This window comes from Phaethon aethereus, assembly GCF_964289735.1.
Source record: "Phaethon aethereus genome assembly, chromosome: 5".
NCBI classification, from domain to species: Eukaryota; Metazoa; Chordata; class Aves; order Phaethontiformes; family Phaethontidae; genus Phaethon; species Phaethon aethereus.
Window position 1 is genome coordinate 60,887,271 of NC_138579.1, and position 18,485 is coordinate 60,905,755.

At 40.7% G+C, this 18,485-nt stretch overlaps 1 protein-coding gene across 2 annotated transcripts in view; it reads right to left on the reverse strand.

The window, feature by feature from the left end:
* Positions 1-16,439, reverse strand: part of GALNT18 (polypeptide N-acetylgalactosaminyltransferase 18) — a 242,144-nt gene extending 225,705 nt beyond the window's left edge. For both annotated transcript variants that reach the window (XM_082000014.1, XM_082000013.1), the window contains exon 1: positions 15,354-16,439. In XM_082000014.1, coding sequence (XP_081856140.1) covers positions 15,354-15,588 — 235 coding nt within the window. In that variant the 5' untranslated portion in view covers positions 15,589-16,439. The remainder of the gene's footprint in view (positions 1-15,353) is intronic.
* Between the last annotated feature and the right edge of the window lie 2,046 nt (positions 16,440-18,485).

Sequence of the window (18,485 nt, forward strand, 5' to 3'; positions counted from 1 at the left end):
AACTTGAACACAAGTTTCACAGAAAGGCATTCCATTAGAAGTCAACACTACAGCAAGATCATTGTCCCTTTGATGAGATTCTTCAACAGGAGTCTCCACAGCACCATGGAGGAAGTCTACCACCACTTGGAAGGGTTAACCATTACTGCTGTGTTCTTTTTCTTTTTAGTAAAGGGAATCAAGTTGACAGGGAAAAAAATGAATTTTCATTCCTACTTATGCTATTTGACATTATAAGTGCTCATTGAAATTTGGTGGATTACATAGTTTATCGTACCTTTTTAGCAGCCACTTAGTCTTTCTTCAAAAATCTCTTTGTTTCATCATTTTTCAAAGAGACAGGCAGCATGGGAACTCCTCCACATTTGTAAGAAACATCCCATGACTGAACTTACCTTTTCCTAACCACTTTTATCCATAGGTTCCAAAGTCCACCAGCTGAAAACTCCTGACTTATTATGACACAGGTCCACAATGTTTAAAAACTAGGGTTAATATAGAGGTAAAAATAATACTCCTAGAAAACAAAGTAAGACACTAGCAGGGTTTGGCAAAATAAAAAAAAAAGAAATAAACAAAAAAGAGACGTCGTCATGATCTTCATTGGGCCATAAGCACATGCTATAACTTGGCACTGCTGCAGGGTTTTAAACTATTCAAATTTTCATGCAAATTCTAATTGCTTGACTGCAACCTTGTTTACATGTCTAGTCAATCCATTTTAGTTTGTATGTTGGTTTTGGAGCTGCTAAGGCAAGTGGTAACAAAACCACTGCTAAACACAAGATATCTTGAAAACAGATATCTCTCACAGTGCTGGGAAAAGTTATGTGGCCAAAACACCATGATCAGGTCTCAATTTTCCTAAAGGTAAATACTGCGATTGATACTTTCATTTGTCCACCTAAGGAGCCTATACTACTTCCCCTTATGAAGCTTGAGCTGAAAGATGGGAAATTTAAATGCATTTCTTCATCTGGGGCCTCCTACTCCCACTGTTACTTGCACTGTTTGAGGTGACTGCAGGTTCCAGGCGCCGCAGGAAAGAAGGGGTTGTGCCAATAGCATTAAAGCTATGCCAGAGCTGTTGAATACCTCGTCAGTTTCCCTGATTAGCCCAGAGGGCTAATTCCTGTCTCACTGCTTTCACTGTTCTCTGGTGTAAACCAGGAATGACTCAAGCACTGTATTGATACAGGTGTGCAGTTCAGCAAGAAGAAACACCCTACAAAGAGGGTGATTTTGTTTATCTTTCTTCCTGAGAAGCAACAAAAACTTAGGGTTTATCATGTTTAAATTCGAGTCTTGAGAAAATTACAGAGCTCTATACACCTCATGTACTGAAGAAGGGCATAAGCATGACTTAATAAACTTGCCTTTAAAAAAAAAAAAACACACACAGCTACTAATTCTGATGAAATGAGTAGGATTTCTCTTGAGTTTATTTTAAGTTCAGTGAAAGGTTTGGAGTTTTTTCCCCAACTTGTATTTAAATGTCCCTTGTAGGTAAAGTTGCTTGAAGAGTCCTGCTTGTGGGATGGTAATTGCATGAGCTTGGGGAATTTTGCCAGTTACAGGTGTCAAGGAGTTCTCATCAAAGAGCAGAAAGGCAAATTCAAAGTCACTCAATAAATTTGGAGCATGAACATTAAATAGAGAATAAAAGAGTTACATTAAAAATTATTTCTTTAATGCTTTTTATTAGCTTAATGTAGAAGAACTTAGCTGCTACATCCTATGTTGTTATTTTATCATTTTTTTCTGTCATACCTTGCACTGTCACAATTTGTCATTGTGGCTAAAACTCTCACATTCTCTGCACCATGTTCATTGTAAAAACAGCCAGACAATCATATGGCTACACAATGACATGCAAGAACAGCCTGTCTAGCTAGGTGTTAGCTAAGCACAAGTTTTAAAAATAGACAGCAGAGAACACACTGCTAAGTGTTTGCCATTGTCTGCAATTTGACACAATATTTTATATAACCTCTTTAATAATTACATCATCTTTTATACTTGTGGATACTTCGATTCTTCTTTCCCATCCTCTTTTTTAGTGCTTCAGACCAAGTTGTTTACATCATGATACAAGAAAAGTAACTCCATAGATGTGAGGCAAGTAAGAGCCACCCTGCTTGATCCCGACCTGGCCTGTGGGTATCCAGGGCAGAATTCTGAGGCAGCAGAGGGGACAGGGGAAAGGAGTTCTTGCTTTTTATACTGTTCTGCATTGATAATTCTGCTCACTTCCAAGCCCCACAACACCTCAGATGTATGAATGACAATGACAGCAATTTATGCAAGTCTAACAGAAGAAAGAATTTATAGCAAGAACTTTCAGTATATTCACACTGCCTGAGAATTCAGTCCAGTTATGTAGAAAAAAATGTAGTAAAAAAAAAAATATCTACCAATATCTTAAGGCTGTTAACGTAAGGGAAAAATCTCAAGACAGAACAGCTCCTACCAGGACTTCCTTGTTCTCACTTTCACACAAAGACCTCTTATCTTTTTAGTAGCAGAAAGAGTACAAATGCAAAGTACCTGCAAAGATGGCTTTACTATTCAAAGTTTGTCTTAACTGGACAGTTAAAATGATAACCCAATTGCTGGAGAAGCAAGTATCCAGAATTATATTCCACTGAATCTGTGCTGACACGCACAATATTGAGTAATCCTTCCTCCCTGTACCGTCTTTCCCTAAGGCAGCTAATTGACTTTTTATGGAAGTTATATGGCATTGTTACCTGGCAAAACTAGCCACAACAGCTAGGTTAAACGCACAAGCACTTTGTCTTAACCTGCCAAGAACCTTATTCCCTATTGTTGCCTCAACACTGCAAACATAGTGAGAGTTTTTATTCATACAAGCATGTTCCCAACTTCAGCATAGCCACTCACAGCCCAAAAGCTGCTCATGCAAAGATAGTAATGAAGTGTAATCAGAAAATCATCGGTGAGTATAACAGAGTATAATTTTAAAAAGTCACCCTCCATGATCATGCCAGTTTTATATTTACCACCCATGGGTGGTAAATTAACAAAACTTGGGGGGATGGGGATTATTCTGTAACCTACAGTTATGTCCATAGAGCTAGCAACTGTGAGCAGCATGTTTCACTGCTGGAAGCTGCCCAAAGAGTACTTTGGGCTGAATGGCTGATTATCCATCAATTCCTGTGTAACTGATACAGGTGGTAAACACACAGCCACGTGGGACAGTGTTGGTAATGACAGTTTTACACTACATCATCTGGTACCTGTGTGCTTTTTTGCCACGGTCAACATCTCCTTCTCCACAGTATGAAGATAATACCAATATTTGACCGGGTACTGCAACCTTTTGCCAGAATGTAACAGAAGCTTTTGTTTTTCCTCTTCATTCCAGAACACAAACAGGAACATGGTTTGAAATATATTTAGACTAAACTTTTTTTTTTTAATGTTAATTTTCAGGAATGTTGCCAATCTGTTTTTAGCAGATGGTTTGCTATTTAATGTCTCTAGGCAAAGCAGAAAAGCTTTAATCAATAGAATCAAAAGAAATGTTGAGAAATTACCTGCAATTTTACAAAATCAAAGGCATTTCCTACATACTGTCAGGCGGACAAAAACATATTGACATGTTGTTACTGCAAGGAGCCAAGGAATGTTTCGCACATTACGACATTGAATTTCCTTTTACATGTTTTCAAGTCTCCAGCCTTCCTCATAACACGGAATTTTTACTCTTTCATAAATTCAAAAATTCTCCAACAGTAGCTTATTTCTTAATTATTGAAAAGGATCCAGGGCTGAACGATTAAAAATCTACTCTCAAGAGCTAGAACTTGCAACATAAAAAGCTTTACTTTTGCTTACTACTTTAAATGAGAAATCAGTAGTGTCGCCCTCCCATTCACCCTATAAGCCAGTATTCTACCTGCTTCTACAGCAGTCAATCATTCTGAAAACAGACTCCGCTAATAAGTGATGAAATGTGCAGGGATCACTCTAGCCATCAGCTATTACTCAATTACTGCAGAGAGCACTAACAACTGTCTGAAAACCAGATTCTAATGCACTTCGGGCAATACTTCTGTCCTTTGCATTTCCAGACTGCAGGAATGTTGCCACCATACTGAGATATTATGCAAACATGCTCTCATTTGCTCTACTCAAGATCTTGCTTCGCTACGTGTATTAGCATTGACAAACTCTTCCATGTTAGCCCGTATCAGGCAATGATGAAGACCCTTCCCACCTTCAAGACAAGACATATAGATCCTTAGCACCACCATTAAAAACACATACATTTAGATAGAGATATTGTATATGAAAAATATTTTCTATATGGTAAATATTTGTGTATATATTTCCATATCATTTGCATGCAAAATTTTTCTCAGTACTTAAATGAAAATAAGAGTAGTAGAATTAGAACTATGAAGGTGCTTTTAAACTATTTTCATAGAATCATTAAGGTTGGAAAAGACCTTTAAGATCATCAAGTCCAACCACCAACCCAACACCACCATGCCCACTAAACCATATCCTGAAGTAGATATGTCATGTAATTCAATTTTCCTGTAAGAAAGGCATAAGTGTGCTGAAAAACTCGTGTATGTTGATAGAATTGTGTTTATATGAAGTAAAACAATAAATCAATGAGATTAAAATGTTTCTATACCAAAAGCATTCCTGTTACAATGCCTGCATTTAGAGAAATGAAAGCTGCAAGCGGGAATGATCTATCCAAACTAAGTCTTCTGTCTTCATTTTGCTACTGCTTTTTCTGGCCTTGCTGCTTGTAGTGTGTAAATTCACTAGTCTTCCTGGCATTTACATTCCTTTGGAACTTGTGAGGGGGTTTTTTATTGTTGGTTTGCTTGTTTTCTGCATAACAGTTAGAAATTAATTTTAAACTTACATGGCTTTACAACCATGTGAAAATATTAGCTAAATACAAGCTTAAAATATCTCATTCAACTACATCTAAGTTTAATGATGTCATAATCCTTCATGGCTGACATCATGTACTAAAGTCACAGAAAACTAACTCCACTGCCTCTTGAAAAGCCAGGATCAAAACAACAATACATGATTATAATACTGGAGACCAACAGCGATACAATTTTGGTGCCAACATCAGTATCTTGCTTATGATATTCTGACTGTATGCAAGCCAAGTATTTCTTACTTCATTAAAGATACTACACATGTTTTAAGACGTCTAGATAAACTAAATCAAATAGATTTGTCTTGCATTTTTGAATGCTAGATTTGTTTTTTATTAACAAGCAAATATTTGTAATAATCTACTAGATGAGAAACTGGTTTTGAGAGCAACAAGAAAGTAAAAGGCTTTCAGAATAGAATCAGAAATGGTGTGTCGCTCCTTTCCACTCCATGAAAACTCAGTAGCAGCAGTTTTACCAGTTTCAATAACACTAGTGGAAACTCAATAGGTTCCACTCAGTAACTGTAGTTTCATATTAACTAAAAATGGATAAAACATTCAGGTACTCTTATGCAGCCTTTAGCTTATTCTACACTACTCTCCTCCCTGATCCTCCTCGTTCTCCAACCTGTTACACATGAAGTGAACATGTCTTCTAATCAGAAATGCCATAGAAATTACAGCATACTACTCCCCCAGCCTTTGCATAAGCAACACAAAATATTCCTGTTAGCACAAGTAGAAGACGGAAATGCTGGCATCGTGCGACTGTGCAATATACAGCTGGCAAAATTATAAATACCTCAGAGAAAAACAAACAAATAGAATGAAGTTACTTTAAAAGCTATTCCATGCTCTCTTCTGCAAGCCCTTTTTACTCTGTGCGGAGAAATCCCAAAAGGTGTTTTCTCTAACCAAAACTTTATTGCAATGATAATCCTGTAATGGATGGGTACAGGCTCACTGAGCCTGCTGTGCTGGAAAAGTTTATCTGACAGTTTTTCTTTTACCTACGGCATGCAAAACCATCTTGCAAAACCTTCGGCAAGTCATGACTCGATGCAGGAAGAAAAGCATCAAAGGAATTTGAATCCACCGTGAAAGCAGGGACAGGTAATTCACTGCATTAGTTGTATCATTCATGAAATAGATTTCTAGCTAGATCCAGACTATATACGGGAAAGTAACAGTCTCTAAAAATCTGTATTATCTCCCTAAAATGAAAACTAGAATGACCATTTATCTCTGAAGAAAAAAACATAAATACTACCTCTTTTTCTTACATTCTTCAGAAAGCTGCTTGTGGAAATCCTCTTTTCTCTGAGATCACCTGTGACATCTCTAATAAAAAGAAAATTCAAACATTCACTTTTAAAATAAGGGGTTTGATTTAGGAGGTAGGAGATGGCAAAGCCAAAACTACAATAGGATTTCCACACCCCCACCAACATCACTGACACAAGGTGACACAGATCACAAATCTTTAAGATACAAGCAGAGAATTAGGCAATTATGTGGCATTTAAGATGTGGTAATTAAAACATGCATGTTGGGAGAGATATCTAATGTCGTACTTCAGAGTTCATGCGAGCCTCAAATTCCTATCAGTGCGGCCAAGATCTACAGTGGGAGAATAGATGCAGCTACTACACAACTGTGACGTTTGCCTACTGCAGGACTGACACACTCTCTCTGGGCTGTTACTAATGGGAGAAAAGACGACCTTCTGTCTGATTCAGCTGAGCAACTCTGGCTGTGAGTCAAGCCTGCCACCAACAGTCTGTATAAATTTGGCCATATCAATACTCTATACCCCTCTCCTCTGCCCAGCTCCTGCAGATGTTATCCAGGGAGACAAACACCTCCGAGTCAAAGGTTCCACTACACGTTTGCACAGTGCTGAACACAAGACAGTTGGGATTTCAGCTAGCTGAAATGTTATTCAGTGTTATTGTCACAGAAATCATAAATTTTAAAAATCATATAATTTAATTGGAGAATACAATAAAAATCCATTACGGACCTGAGAAGGCATATTCTGGCATTTTAAAGGCAAAGAATTTCAAGGCAGCAACTTGGACCTTCCATCTCTGTATTATAAAAAAGAAATTAGAATATTCTCATTTGTTCATTTTGAAAGCCAAGTAGAGGAGGTGCTGGAGAGCTGTAATAATTACAGTCATGGTTTTGGCTCCTAAAGATCTGTGCCTTTGCCTCAGGAAAGTCAGGCTATCGTGTTAAAAATAGCACCTTAGTTACAAAACACCAGTTGAGCAGAGAAAATTCATGGAGAAAACGGCAACAATGTTGTTACACAGAGACCACATCTGTACTGCACAACTGTAGTCAGAATAGATTTAATGGTAACAGCAGCATGAAGACAGAGCATTAAGTTTCAGGTACCTGGCGATTTCAGCGTCTACTCAGTGTAGCTGTCCACTGTGTCCCACCAAACAGCCTGTGACTGACCTATTTCTCAAGTCCCTAAAATAAAGCAGCCCAGAAGTTTCTAAAGAGGCTACAGAGGTAGCACTGGAAGGCCAAGGGCAGCACAGAAAGATTCCTCCACAGATGATGGAAGTGCCATCGGACTCTGATCATAATATGGCTTAGCGAAAAAAACAAGGAAGACTAGAAGACATTTTTAAATTAAAAAAAAAAATAAGGGAAGTTAAAAGGAAAATAATATAGCAGACAAATAAAAAAGAATTCACCTTGGAGGAGGCATGACAAGATACAAAGTTTGTTTTCACTTTTGCATTAGATAGACATTTAATTTCATTAAAGAAGTAGTTTTGCTAGTCGTGGACCAGTACATCACATACTATCAGCAGTCATACGGTATCTGCTCTGGACTCGGGGGCAATCCCAAGACACCACAGCATGATGTACCAAGTCCAGTCTCCAGTCTCTGGGCCAAGCATAGCTAACAACATAATCTTAGGGCTGCCATAAACAAGGGCAGCCGTTAACCAACTAAAGATGATTCATGCCCTGTTATGTCCCTTGCCACACTCCATACATTAACAGCTGATGATCGAGCTCCTGGACTGTTGTAATGGCAAGCAAGGATTCCCCATCATTCTCGGGAAAGCAGCTAAACCATCTTCACAACTGCCACTTGCTGTCTCAAGATCTGATATTCAATTTTTAAATGACTATAGATTTTCTTCATATTATCATGTCTCTAACATTCAGATGGATAATATTATCTTATCCCATCATGCTGCAGCTTACATGCATGCTTTCATAGTACAATGTTGATGACAAGGCCTTTCTGTTGAACACAGAATTAAACTGCTTCTGTGGCTTGTCACAGGCAAGGGAGCAACATTAGATAGAGGCAGGCAACAACTACAACCTTTTGTCCCTAGAGACAATGGAGAAACCACATAGCCCATGCCAGGCTCAGTGATAAACAAGTGTCTGTAGTATCTTTTTATAATATAATGGAAAGCCTCATATTTTGCACTGGACACTTGCAGGTGCAGATCCTGTACTACTGGATGCAGAGTACTAGGCTCTTTCATAAGCACTCAGTTCACGCAAGAGAAAAAAAATAAACTACATGAGACACAAACAATATACTGGGATGTGATTCTAGAGTTTTGTCCTGTTCCTTAAACAGAAACAGTATCATTAGCATGTAGGAGCCACCTCTCAAAACACAGTCTTGAAGTCAATGTACAATAACACTCTTACGTTTGTTTCAGAAATACAGAGAGTGTACCTTGTGTACAGCTACAGTCATGTTTTTCTGACCCGGTAAACAAGAATAGACATATCGCATCATGCAGTGCCCTCAGCAACAGGCTCTTCTGAGCAAAGGCTCTTTAGAGTTTTGGGCCCTGAGAGAGGTCACACCTCAGATTGCTCTCTCTGCCTGCCCTTATATGCAACAGCAGCTAATTGGCAGATCACAGTCAACCCCAGGCCTCAGTATGCCCAAATGGAAGAATGGTTTTTACATTGGACTGCCAAGGCAGATATTGCCATCAGAGAGCATGACACTGGGACCAAGCTGATCTCACACATAATACACAATTCCCATCAGCTATGCATAGGTCTTGCTTTATGTTTCTTTTCAGATGTATTTGTCTGTATTTTTTTCATGTAGAAAAATCACTCGTTAGTACTACAATGGGCATAACAGTCTGGCAGAAAGTCAAAAGACCTGAGTTTGAATCTGCACAGCTGCAGGCTGCTTGTGTCAACCTGAGCAACATTTTGCAAACTGACACCTAGCCAGCGTAAATGAAGCACTGAGCTGAGTCCAGAACCTTAAGCAGAATAGCTATCTCCATCTCTGCACAGCCCATAAATCATCTGCTCAGAGATTGTAGTACACAATCCGCTCTTTCCACTGAAGCTGTGCCATTATGCAGAGATAACAAGCATCAACAAAAATTAACTTTTTTCAGAAAGAAAAGGCAAAATTCTCCAGCTTAGCAATAAGAGAACTTCTGGAGGGCACAGAAGTCAGCTTCCAGTCTCTGCTCCCCATTCCTTTTTTAACCTTTTGTTGAAGACTTTCATGTGAACTACAGAAATTGTCTAGATTGAAGGAAACAGAACCCAGGTCAATTCCCTTCCCAACTACAAAGCTACCATTCACTCTCATTTGTAGCCAAATGAAACTTTTCTTGTTTGTGGCTCAAAAGACACAATCTCAAAAAAAATAGCAACTGGCATGCTATTCCCATTGTATAAACGTGAAGAATTAATAAAGCAATCTAGCTAACAATCAGGAAAGGAAAAAAAAGAAAAGAATTCCTTCTGAAAAAACAACTGTAATCATGAAAGGAACCATTCAATTGCCAGCAATAAAATACAGTTACCTTAATAAAGCCAGACTACCACTTCTTGGTTTTGGCCACTGCATCCTAACCGTGGCAAAAGAAATCATCCGTGCAAGAACCATGAAGAAAGAATATAATTAGAAGAAAACTTTTTTATGTTTTTAATATCTTTAGTTAACTTCAATAACAGTAATAATAAATTATCAAGTTATAGTCAACATAACCAATATCACTAAGTCGTCAGTAGATGGTCCTTGAAATACCTGAACCTCCAGCAATGCTTGAAAATTTACAGCAATTTAAATCAGAGTCTTCTCACTGAAATCACTGTATTTTCTTTAGTGCACCCATTTCTAAGCATGGAAGAACAGGAAAGTTAAATTCAAATTAATCTGCATTGACATGCAGCAATCTAGAATGACTTGAAAAGTCACAGCCTAAAGAGGAAAAAAAAAAAAAGAGATTAATCCTGCATGTCTTACGTATCCAAGTAGTTCCTTCTCTTGCAATTAGTTACATTGGGACAGCAGGTGTCTCTGCTTGTATAGAGATTGCAGATATAGGGCCCTCCATAATGGAGCAAGAGCTGTGTTCCCAGGGCTACTGTCAACTGCTGATTTGTTTCTCAGTAGAATAAATACACTGCAGTGAGTGATAAACATGCCTAATTGCTTTTGAGCTTGAGGGAAATAAGATGGGGGGATTTAACAATTAATTATTCCCAAAAGGAAAGCACCACAAGAGCAAGACACATGGTGGAATGGCCATGCAAATCCTAGTGAGCCTGACTTTATGGAATCCAGACAGCTAGCCAGGGTGCAAAGGATAGCTACCACAAACCAGAGGTTTATACACTACATTCTTCCTCATGTTTGAGATCAAGAAATAAAGGGTAGATATCAAATATGGGATTTACTTATTCAAACTTTTGGATGGCTAAAATTAAGAACCTGGGTTGACCTAGTTCCCAAGCTCAAAATACGCAATTTCTGAAAGCAAATCATTCCACCCTAACACCTGTCCAAGACACAGGGCATGAAATCACACACTGGAGATCTCTCTCTCCCTGATTAGATATCTAACTATGGAATAGTTAACATTAGCTGAAGTAAATCCACAGAGCAAATCATTCTGAGCAGCAGGCTGAGAGATAACACATAGATCTCTCCTACAAACTTCCCCAAGCAAGTCCGCACAGTGCTTGGCATTCCATTTATGATAACAGATGCAGCAGCTTGCAAAGATGAGGGACCAAAGTCCTAGTACAACACAGATATCTTAGTAACCATTCATTGATCTTAACTAAGAATTCAACTGGTCCAGAAATGAACTGTGTGTTTACAACTTCAACTTAGATCTGCTCTACGTATTAACAGCATACAATTTATTAATTCTGTTTAGGTCCCAAGGCAGCAGGGGAGGGGAGGGAGAGGAAGCGAGTTCATTTCATAGACTTCATAGTCCATAATCTTTTAAAATAATGCTGGAATGCAAACATCATCTGATTAAAACTAGGAAGGCTGAAAAATATTAAAATGACATTGCATAATAAAACAAACAGGACAGCATGCGTGAGGTGTTTTAAGTGATACCAGCTTACCATAGCATAACATTATCTTTTATTTCATCACTTATGATGGCCTAAAGCTAGGCTGCAGAAAACAATAAATTGCTCCCTTCTTGCTAGTGTTTCTCCTCTTGTCATTGTTACAGACTAAGTATCTGATTAAGAGCAGTCTGCCTGTTCAAGTGATCTTACAACTGCATGTGCAACTTAGGGCGTTTTTTTAGTGACAGAGCCAATGCATGATGCATTATTAAGATGAACGATGTGTTGTGATCTGTCTGAAGCACTCTTGTACTGATTTTAATAAAATGAGAGTGTTCAGGGTTTTTTGAACCAGGATGTTCCTTGCGAACTCAAAAGAGCATACCTTTTTCAAATAAAATTGAGAAAACCAGATTTCAACTCCTAGGTTGGAACCACAGATATTTCATTTAACACAATATTAAATAACCTTCGCCTTTTAAAGTATACTTTCTGATAATAAAGCTCAATAGTACTCAATCATACATGTGCCACACACCTCTGTTAGACATAAAAAAAGACGACTGCATTTTGCATAAAACTATCCATCTAGTCTTTTCCTCTTTCACACACACACAATCTCAAAAAAATACACCATCTTGTTTGCAAACTCAAAAGGAAGTGGAAACTATAAGTTTCCCTCAGTGGGTTGCCCGCTACCATAAAAAATATGCCTCCTACTAAAGATGTGGGGCAGGTGTGGTCAGGAGAATCTCTTTCGTACTAGCCAGGTAGCATTCAGATGTAATTAATACCACAATCACTGCAACACACTGCCATAGAAAAGCATGCAGGTCATCATCACTGTAAAAAGGTAAAGTGATTTGACCAAAACCATCTTGTAAACTGTGGCAGGCCACAAGCCAAGAATTCACAATTCCCAGGCACAAGTTCCAGCATCATACTTCCACTCCACAAAATACTTCTTTCTGTGGTCCATATTGCCCAACTAGACTGCAATCCTGCCCCAAACTGTCCATCACAGAAGCCAGCATACAGATGCATGACTCTTGCACAGCACACCCATAGGCTACACGACATAAATTAACACATAATGGGGAAAGAACGAAGCAGGGAAGTACCATACAGGCAGAGCAGACACACATGCTGTTATTCCATTTCCAGCACCCAGAAAATGTGCGCAGAAGTGTGGATACATTTGCACAGTGGTGCAAGATGTGCAACATGGCAGGTACATATTTGTGCATTCAAACGTTCCCCTTCTTGGCCAAAACCAGTACCACTACTTCCCTTTCTATACTGTTCTTTCCTAACACGAGGCATACATACTTTAATTCTTTCTGAACTTCTCTTATCTGGAAATCTCTTTTCAGTCTGATACTTTTCTTGCCATGAAAACGCCTTTTTAAAAATACATATTTTAAAAATCATTTTATATGAAGGCACCTCTTATTCCATCTCATTTCCAGGACACTTGGTAAGATATTACAAGAGTGCAATTTACATACTAAAGGAACTCCCAGATGGCATCTAATTACACAATTCAATCAGAAAACAAATTAAAATGAAATATTAGCATAACCCCATGTGTAAAATGTAGCAGTTAGAGCACTCTGGTATTTGCAGGACATCCTATGGAATGGAATTCTATTACCTGTGCTAATTTCATTCCTGTTCAGCACTGCAGAACATCTGAGCTATTGACACTCCTCTCCAACATAAAAAGTGGTCCAAGGAAAAGTTTAATAGCAAACTACAGGTAACCCTTATAGCCTTGTCCAGAACCATTACGGCAGCTGGTTTACCCAATTTATGACAATAAATCTTAAATTTGTAATTTCTTAAAGCTGACCTTCAAGCTCATCCCAAACCCACCGAAGCTTGGGATATTCCTTCCAATTACTTCAGTGAGTTTTGCACCATGACCCAGAATTCACAGCATCTCACAGTGCTAAGCTATACTGATTAAAATAACATCGTATTCTTCAATCTCTGCCACAGAAATTCCTTGTGAACCCCACTTGCTACGATTTGGCAAGTAAAAGCACAGAAAATACACTTAGGGATAATGATCTGTCACTTTTATTTATTTATCTACGTTAAAGAGTAAGTGCTTTCAATAAGGAATGAGAACTTTATAAACTTCGTTTTTTCCCCCTAAATATATTTTAGTACTTATTACCAAACTGTTCAGTTAATCATCTTTAGAAGACTCTCTTCAACTCCCATACAAATGTTATTTAAGGAAAATACCTTCCGGTTTGGCTTATGCATAGTCACAAAAAGTCACAAAAGAAGTTTATGCTCTAATCCGTGCTATACTCTCCCCTGATTTAAGTATACCTTTCTCTACTACTCTGAGAAGAGCCACTGACCAAGGGAACATGCCAATATGGACATTGTTCTTTTCCTTGAAAAGAAATAAGAGCATTGGAGTTTCACACCAACAAACCTGAAGGAGTTATGCTCCAACATCCTATGGGAAGTCAGTTAACTTCATGTATCTAACTCTTAACAACACCTTATGAAAAATCCCTGCCTTCATACATGCTTCCACAGTGCACTCCACTGGCACACAGACAAGAATACATTTCCTTTTTAAAATCCATTTCAGAAATCAAGAAAAACTTAAGGACTGCATAAGACAACTTAAGACTTGCAGGAGCTACTATAATTCATCCTCCAGAAAAAAACCTAGTATTTTACTAATTCACCCAAAATGACAAGACTATCTGAGAAATGAAAGCATACACAAACTGAATGGTGGCGTGTCATATTTAAAAAAATATTAATTCAACTCACAGCAAAATAGCTGGGCTTTAATAGTGCTGCAAACCTACGAGTATTGACAAGCAGTGGAAGCCCAATTCATACGGGATTAGCCACCCTGCCCGTTCCACCTTTCTTCATATTCCCAGAAGACCAGTTGGCCAAAACTGCCTGGAAGCGAGCGAAATTTTTTGCACTGGTAATAGGTATCCTTTACCAGATGGTTTGCTCTCCCTTTTCAGATACAGGAGAGACTAGAATTGGGATTTGAACATTCGGCAGTGGTTATGCAGAAGCAGAGAAAGATGGTCCCTCTAGATTTTGTAAGAGTTCTCACCTATCTCCACCCTCAGCCTCCTTACTCTCCAACCAGCTTAGCAGACCAAGGGAATGACTGTACAATACCATGCAGATTATGATAACATACAGGAAGACACTAAAGATCACCCAACAAAGCAGTCATGTAAAATCCCAAACTCCCCGGAAATAATCATATTCACCCCCACTGCTTTCCCACTTCAACCCTTCTCCCAGAGCTCCCATTAAAAGGCAATCAAATTAAAAAGGCATTACACAAACAAGAGATTGCCCCAGTTATAATCCCAAGTGGCTCCCAGCACTACAGCAGCACTAAAGAGAAAACCTTGAGCACACCCGGACAGAGAGAGACTCTCAGCACGGATTAGCAGAGACAGGCTTACAAGGGGAAGGAGAACAAAAATTCCCCTCGCAGCAACCCATTTTGGAAAAGAAAAACAACAAATACAATGACGGTAACAAGAAGATGGGACGAGGCTCCCCCTGCCCTTCGCGCTGAGCCCTCCCCGCGGACCCACCGCTTCAGCAAGACTCGAACAGGCACGGAGCCGGGGTCAAGTTTATTAGTGCACCAGGCCGAGCCCGCCGCTGCCCAGCGCCCGGGTGCTCGGGCCGGGCCGCCCCGGCGCCCTCCGCCGCCCGCCGAGCCCCGCACCGAGCCCCCGCCGCCCATTCCGCGCGGGGTGGGGGCGTCTTCCCGTGCGGCGGCCGAGCCGGGAGCAGGGAGGGGAGCGGGGCAGGTCCCGTCCCCCGCCCGCAGCCCGCCTCCACCGCTCCTCTCACCGGGCGGCGACGGCCGGGGACTCCCAGACGCACCGCAGCCTCCGCGCAGTCCCCGGCTCTTCCGGACGGAGGAACGGCTCTCCTCGGTCGCAAGAGAACCGCCAAACGCGCACTCAGCAATCGCGGCGGGAGGGGATGGAAGCTGCACACGGCAAGGGGTGGGGAGGAAAGCAAGCGGGGGGTGAGGTGGTACCTTGGATGTGCTGCTTGATGACATTTTCCAAATGGTCCAGCCTTTCTATAATCCTTAAAGTGTCCCCTTTGTCTTCCTCTAACTTTTTTTCTGAGATCGGCTCCTGCACTTTCACATAAACACTGGCAATGTAGTTGGTGACCCAGCCCACGTACAGCAGGCAGACGATGTTAGTCATTCCACTCAAAATCACGCAAGTGGACACTAAAGTTTTGGTTTTCCTGGTGCACACCATCCTGAGATCCCTCCATATAGCTCCAAAAATCCTGTGATCCAGAAAACAAACAAAAAAAAAAACTGCGATGAAAATAAATCCTTTCCCCCCTTGCCCCGAAACGGAGACCACTCAGAAGTCAGTAAATTTCCATGCAAAAAGTTCTCTAATCCACAGAATAAAAATATTTGTCGCCTACCTAGAAGGAGAGGTGGGGGTGGGGAGGGCTGATAATTAGAATCCTGGCTTTTAGGACATTAAAATAGCTGAAACTTTGCAGTAGCAGTACCGACAAGCAGACCGGCAAGGCGTGCCCGCCGCCTGGCACCCGCTGCCCTCAGGCACCGGCTCCGGCCGCAGACATCAGGGACGCGAGCAGCCAAGTGCCCAAGTGCCGCAAACTTTGTTCCCTCCGACGCCGCTTCCCACCGCAGCCGGCCACGGCTCCACGCTCAGACCTCGGGAGCAGCTCGCCGAAGAGTGGGGCTTGCTCGGCCGCGGATTGACAGCCCCCTCCTCCAATAAAGAGCCTGCTCTGGCACGGAGGTTGCGGCCATCGCCGTATGGCCGACGGGGACCCGCGCGGGGCGGGGTTACCGCGGGGCCCACCTGCTCCGCGCACACACACGCACGCACACGCACACACACGCGCGGGAGCTGGGGCCCCTCCGCCGTGCGGCAAGCCGGGGCCGGAGGGCGGCGGCCTCCCTGCTGCTCCTGTAGCTGGCTGCAAGGAACGCCTCAGCCTGGACAGGCAGCGCCAGCCAGTTCCTGGTTGCTGCTAGGTGAACGCTCTGCTGCTTGGCTGGCGAGAGCAGCCGGTGTCATTAAGATACGTGCTTGCACAGAAAGTCATCCATTTGCCTGGGGGGTGAAACCGGAGATCGGAGCTATCGGTTCCACAGCTCCAGATACGCAGCGACCACCCACTATTACAGTATGTTTGTGTTTTAGCCTGTTTGCGTGCCCCTCCCCGGGGAGAGGAGGTTGTATTACTAATAGCTAATTGTTGCTTGCCCGCACGCCAGCAAGCTCGTGTATTCACCCATGGCCTCTCAGACTTCCCCAGGAACACATCCTTCCAGAGTACCCCCCGGCCACAATTAGCTGCAGTATCAGTGACAGTATCAACAACTCACAATTTAGTTCAGCATACCCATGCCGCTTGCCCCTCTTCACGACACATTCTACATACGCTTTTGGAAATTCACTAAAAAGGCAAATTCCTCTCAACGTGAAATCACTCTGATTTGCAAGGAGGTACACAATAGATGAATCTCTTCAATTCCTATTCTCTTCAATTCCTATTACAGAAGGACTTTCGTATCAAACAGCTGGCTTTTATGAGATCATTTTCTTTTGATAGTCCCAAGACAGAACTGTAACATTAGCATGACCAGTATCGGAAACAATGAGGCAGCTGTTAATTAACACACTACAAATTATCTTAAATACTTCTCATCCAGTGAAAGCAAGAAGTAACAAATGCTGTGGATCACACTGTCATTTTACATATGCAGTAAATATAAATTTATTCTGCTTCATTAGTCACCCTCCACAACTGATCATCCCACTAAGGTTATCCAGTTTGTGTGCACAAAGCACAGCAGATACCAGGACTTCCTACTCTGAAGCATACACGTGTCAGCGTTCCACCTCTGCAATATCTTGAATGTACTTTTCAGCATCTTAATAGAAGTAAAACCTGATGATTTCTCTTAGGGTTTGGAGTTGTTATTTTTAAATTAATTATAAGCAAGAGCCAGTATTCAACAGAGAAGGCAGGCAACTGTCCTGCCAAAAGGCAGAATGACTTCTTCCCTTCCATCAGTTGGTACTCCATAGAAACAGGAAAAACTATGGATACTCAAACACATACAAAACCGGCGCCAATAGAAGCTGCAGTAAACTCTGCCAACGAAGCTCAAAAAACAAACTGCTGCCTCAGTCTTCTAAGCCTCTCTGAAAACTAACTGAAATTTCAGCTAATTTATAAGTACTTCCCCAGTGAGGGGGGAGGTTACTTAGTTAACCTCTTTTAGTTAAGGAGGTTAACCCAACGGAACTCATTTGGAAATTAGAAAATATAACTCAAGGTATTTGAATGTGAAAAAGAGTATACATTTATATTTTAAGAAAAAATATTTTCAGTAATACAGGAAAGTTTGCTAGACAAACCAGTCAGTGAACAATTTCAAGCTTTAAGAAAGGCAAAATATTGACAGAATATACTAGTACAGCTCCATCACATAAGTCAATTGTCCTGCTTGGTCTGTGATGAACATTTGTCTATAGTATCATTTATTTCCCTGTTTCCTGTCTTTGTACTTCAGTGTTACAGCTTCGCATCTGGTAGCAACCGACAGCAGCAAGTACGCATCACTGAACTCTTTAATAATAGCGTTATCTAGACTTGCTTTAATCTTTGTAAACTCTGCCTGCAGTCACAAAATATAAATTCTTCATCCCTGGCAATTTAGGCAGAATCCAGGAGTTAGCCTTGGACTTCTCCATTTAAAGCAAAACTTACTTGAAATCAATCCAGATAAGGGACGAGTAACACCCATTAAAGTAATATTTTCCATGGAAGTTTATAAAATATTAACAAACAACTAACTGCTTTTATAAACAAATCTGAACAGTACTTGTTACTAATGACTGTCAGCACACCTGTAAGTGACATAAAGGTTTGAAAAAAGATGGTTAATGTGTCTCATAGGCCTAACGGGTTGCTTATAACAGCACATAATTGATTAACCTTTTATTACAGTAACTATTAATAGTTCATTAGCCCTTTACTCCCAACAGTTTTCTGATCATGTTTAAAATGTAGTTTCATTTACAACTACATTCTCCTACTACCAAAGCTGCACTCAACAGCAGAACAATAATTCCCTGTCTCCTCATTTGAGCCCTGA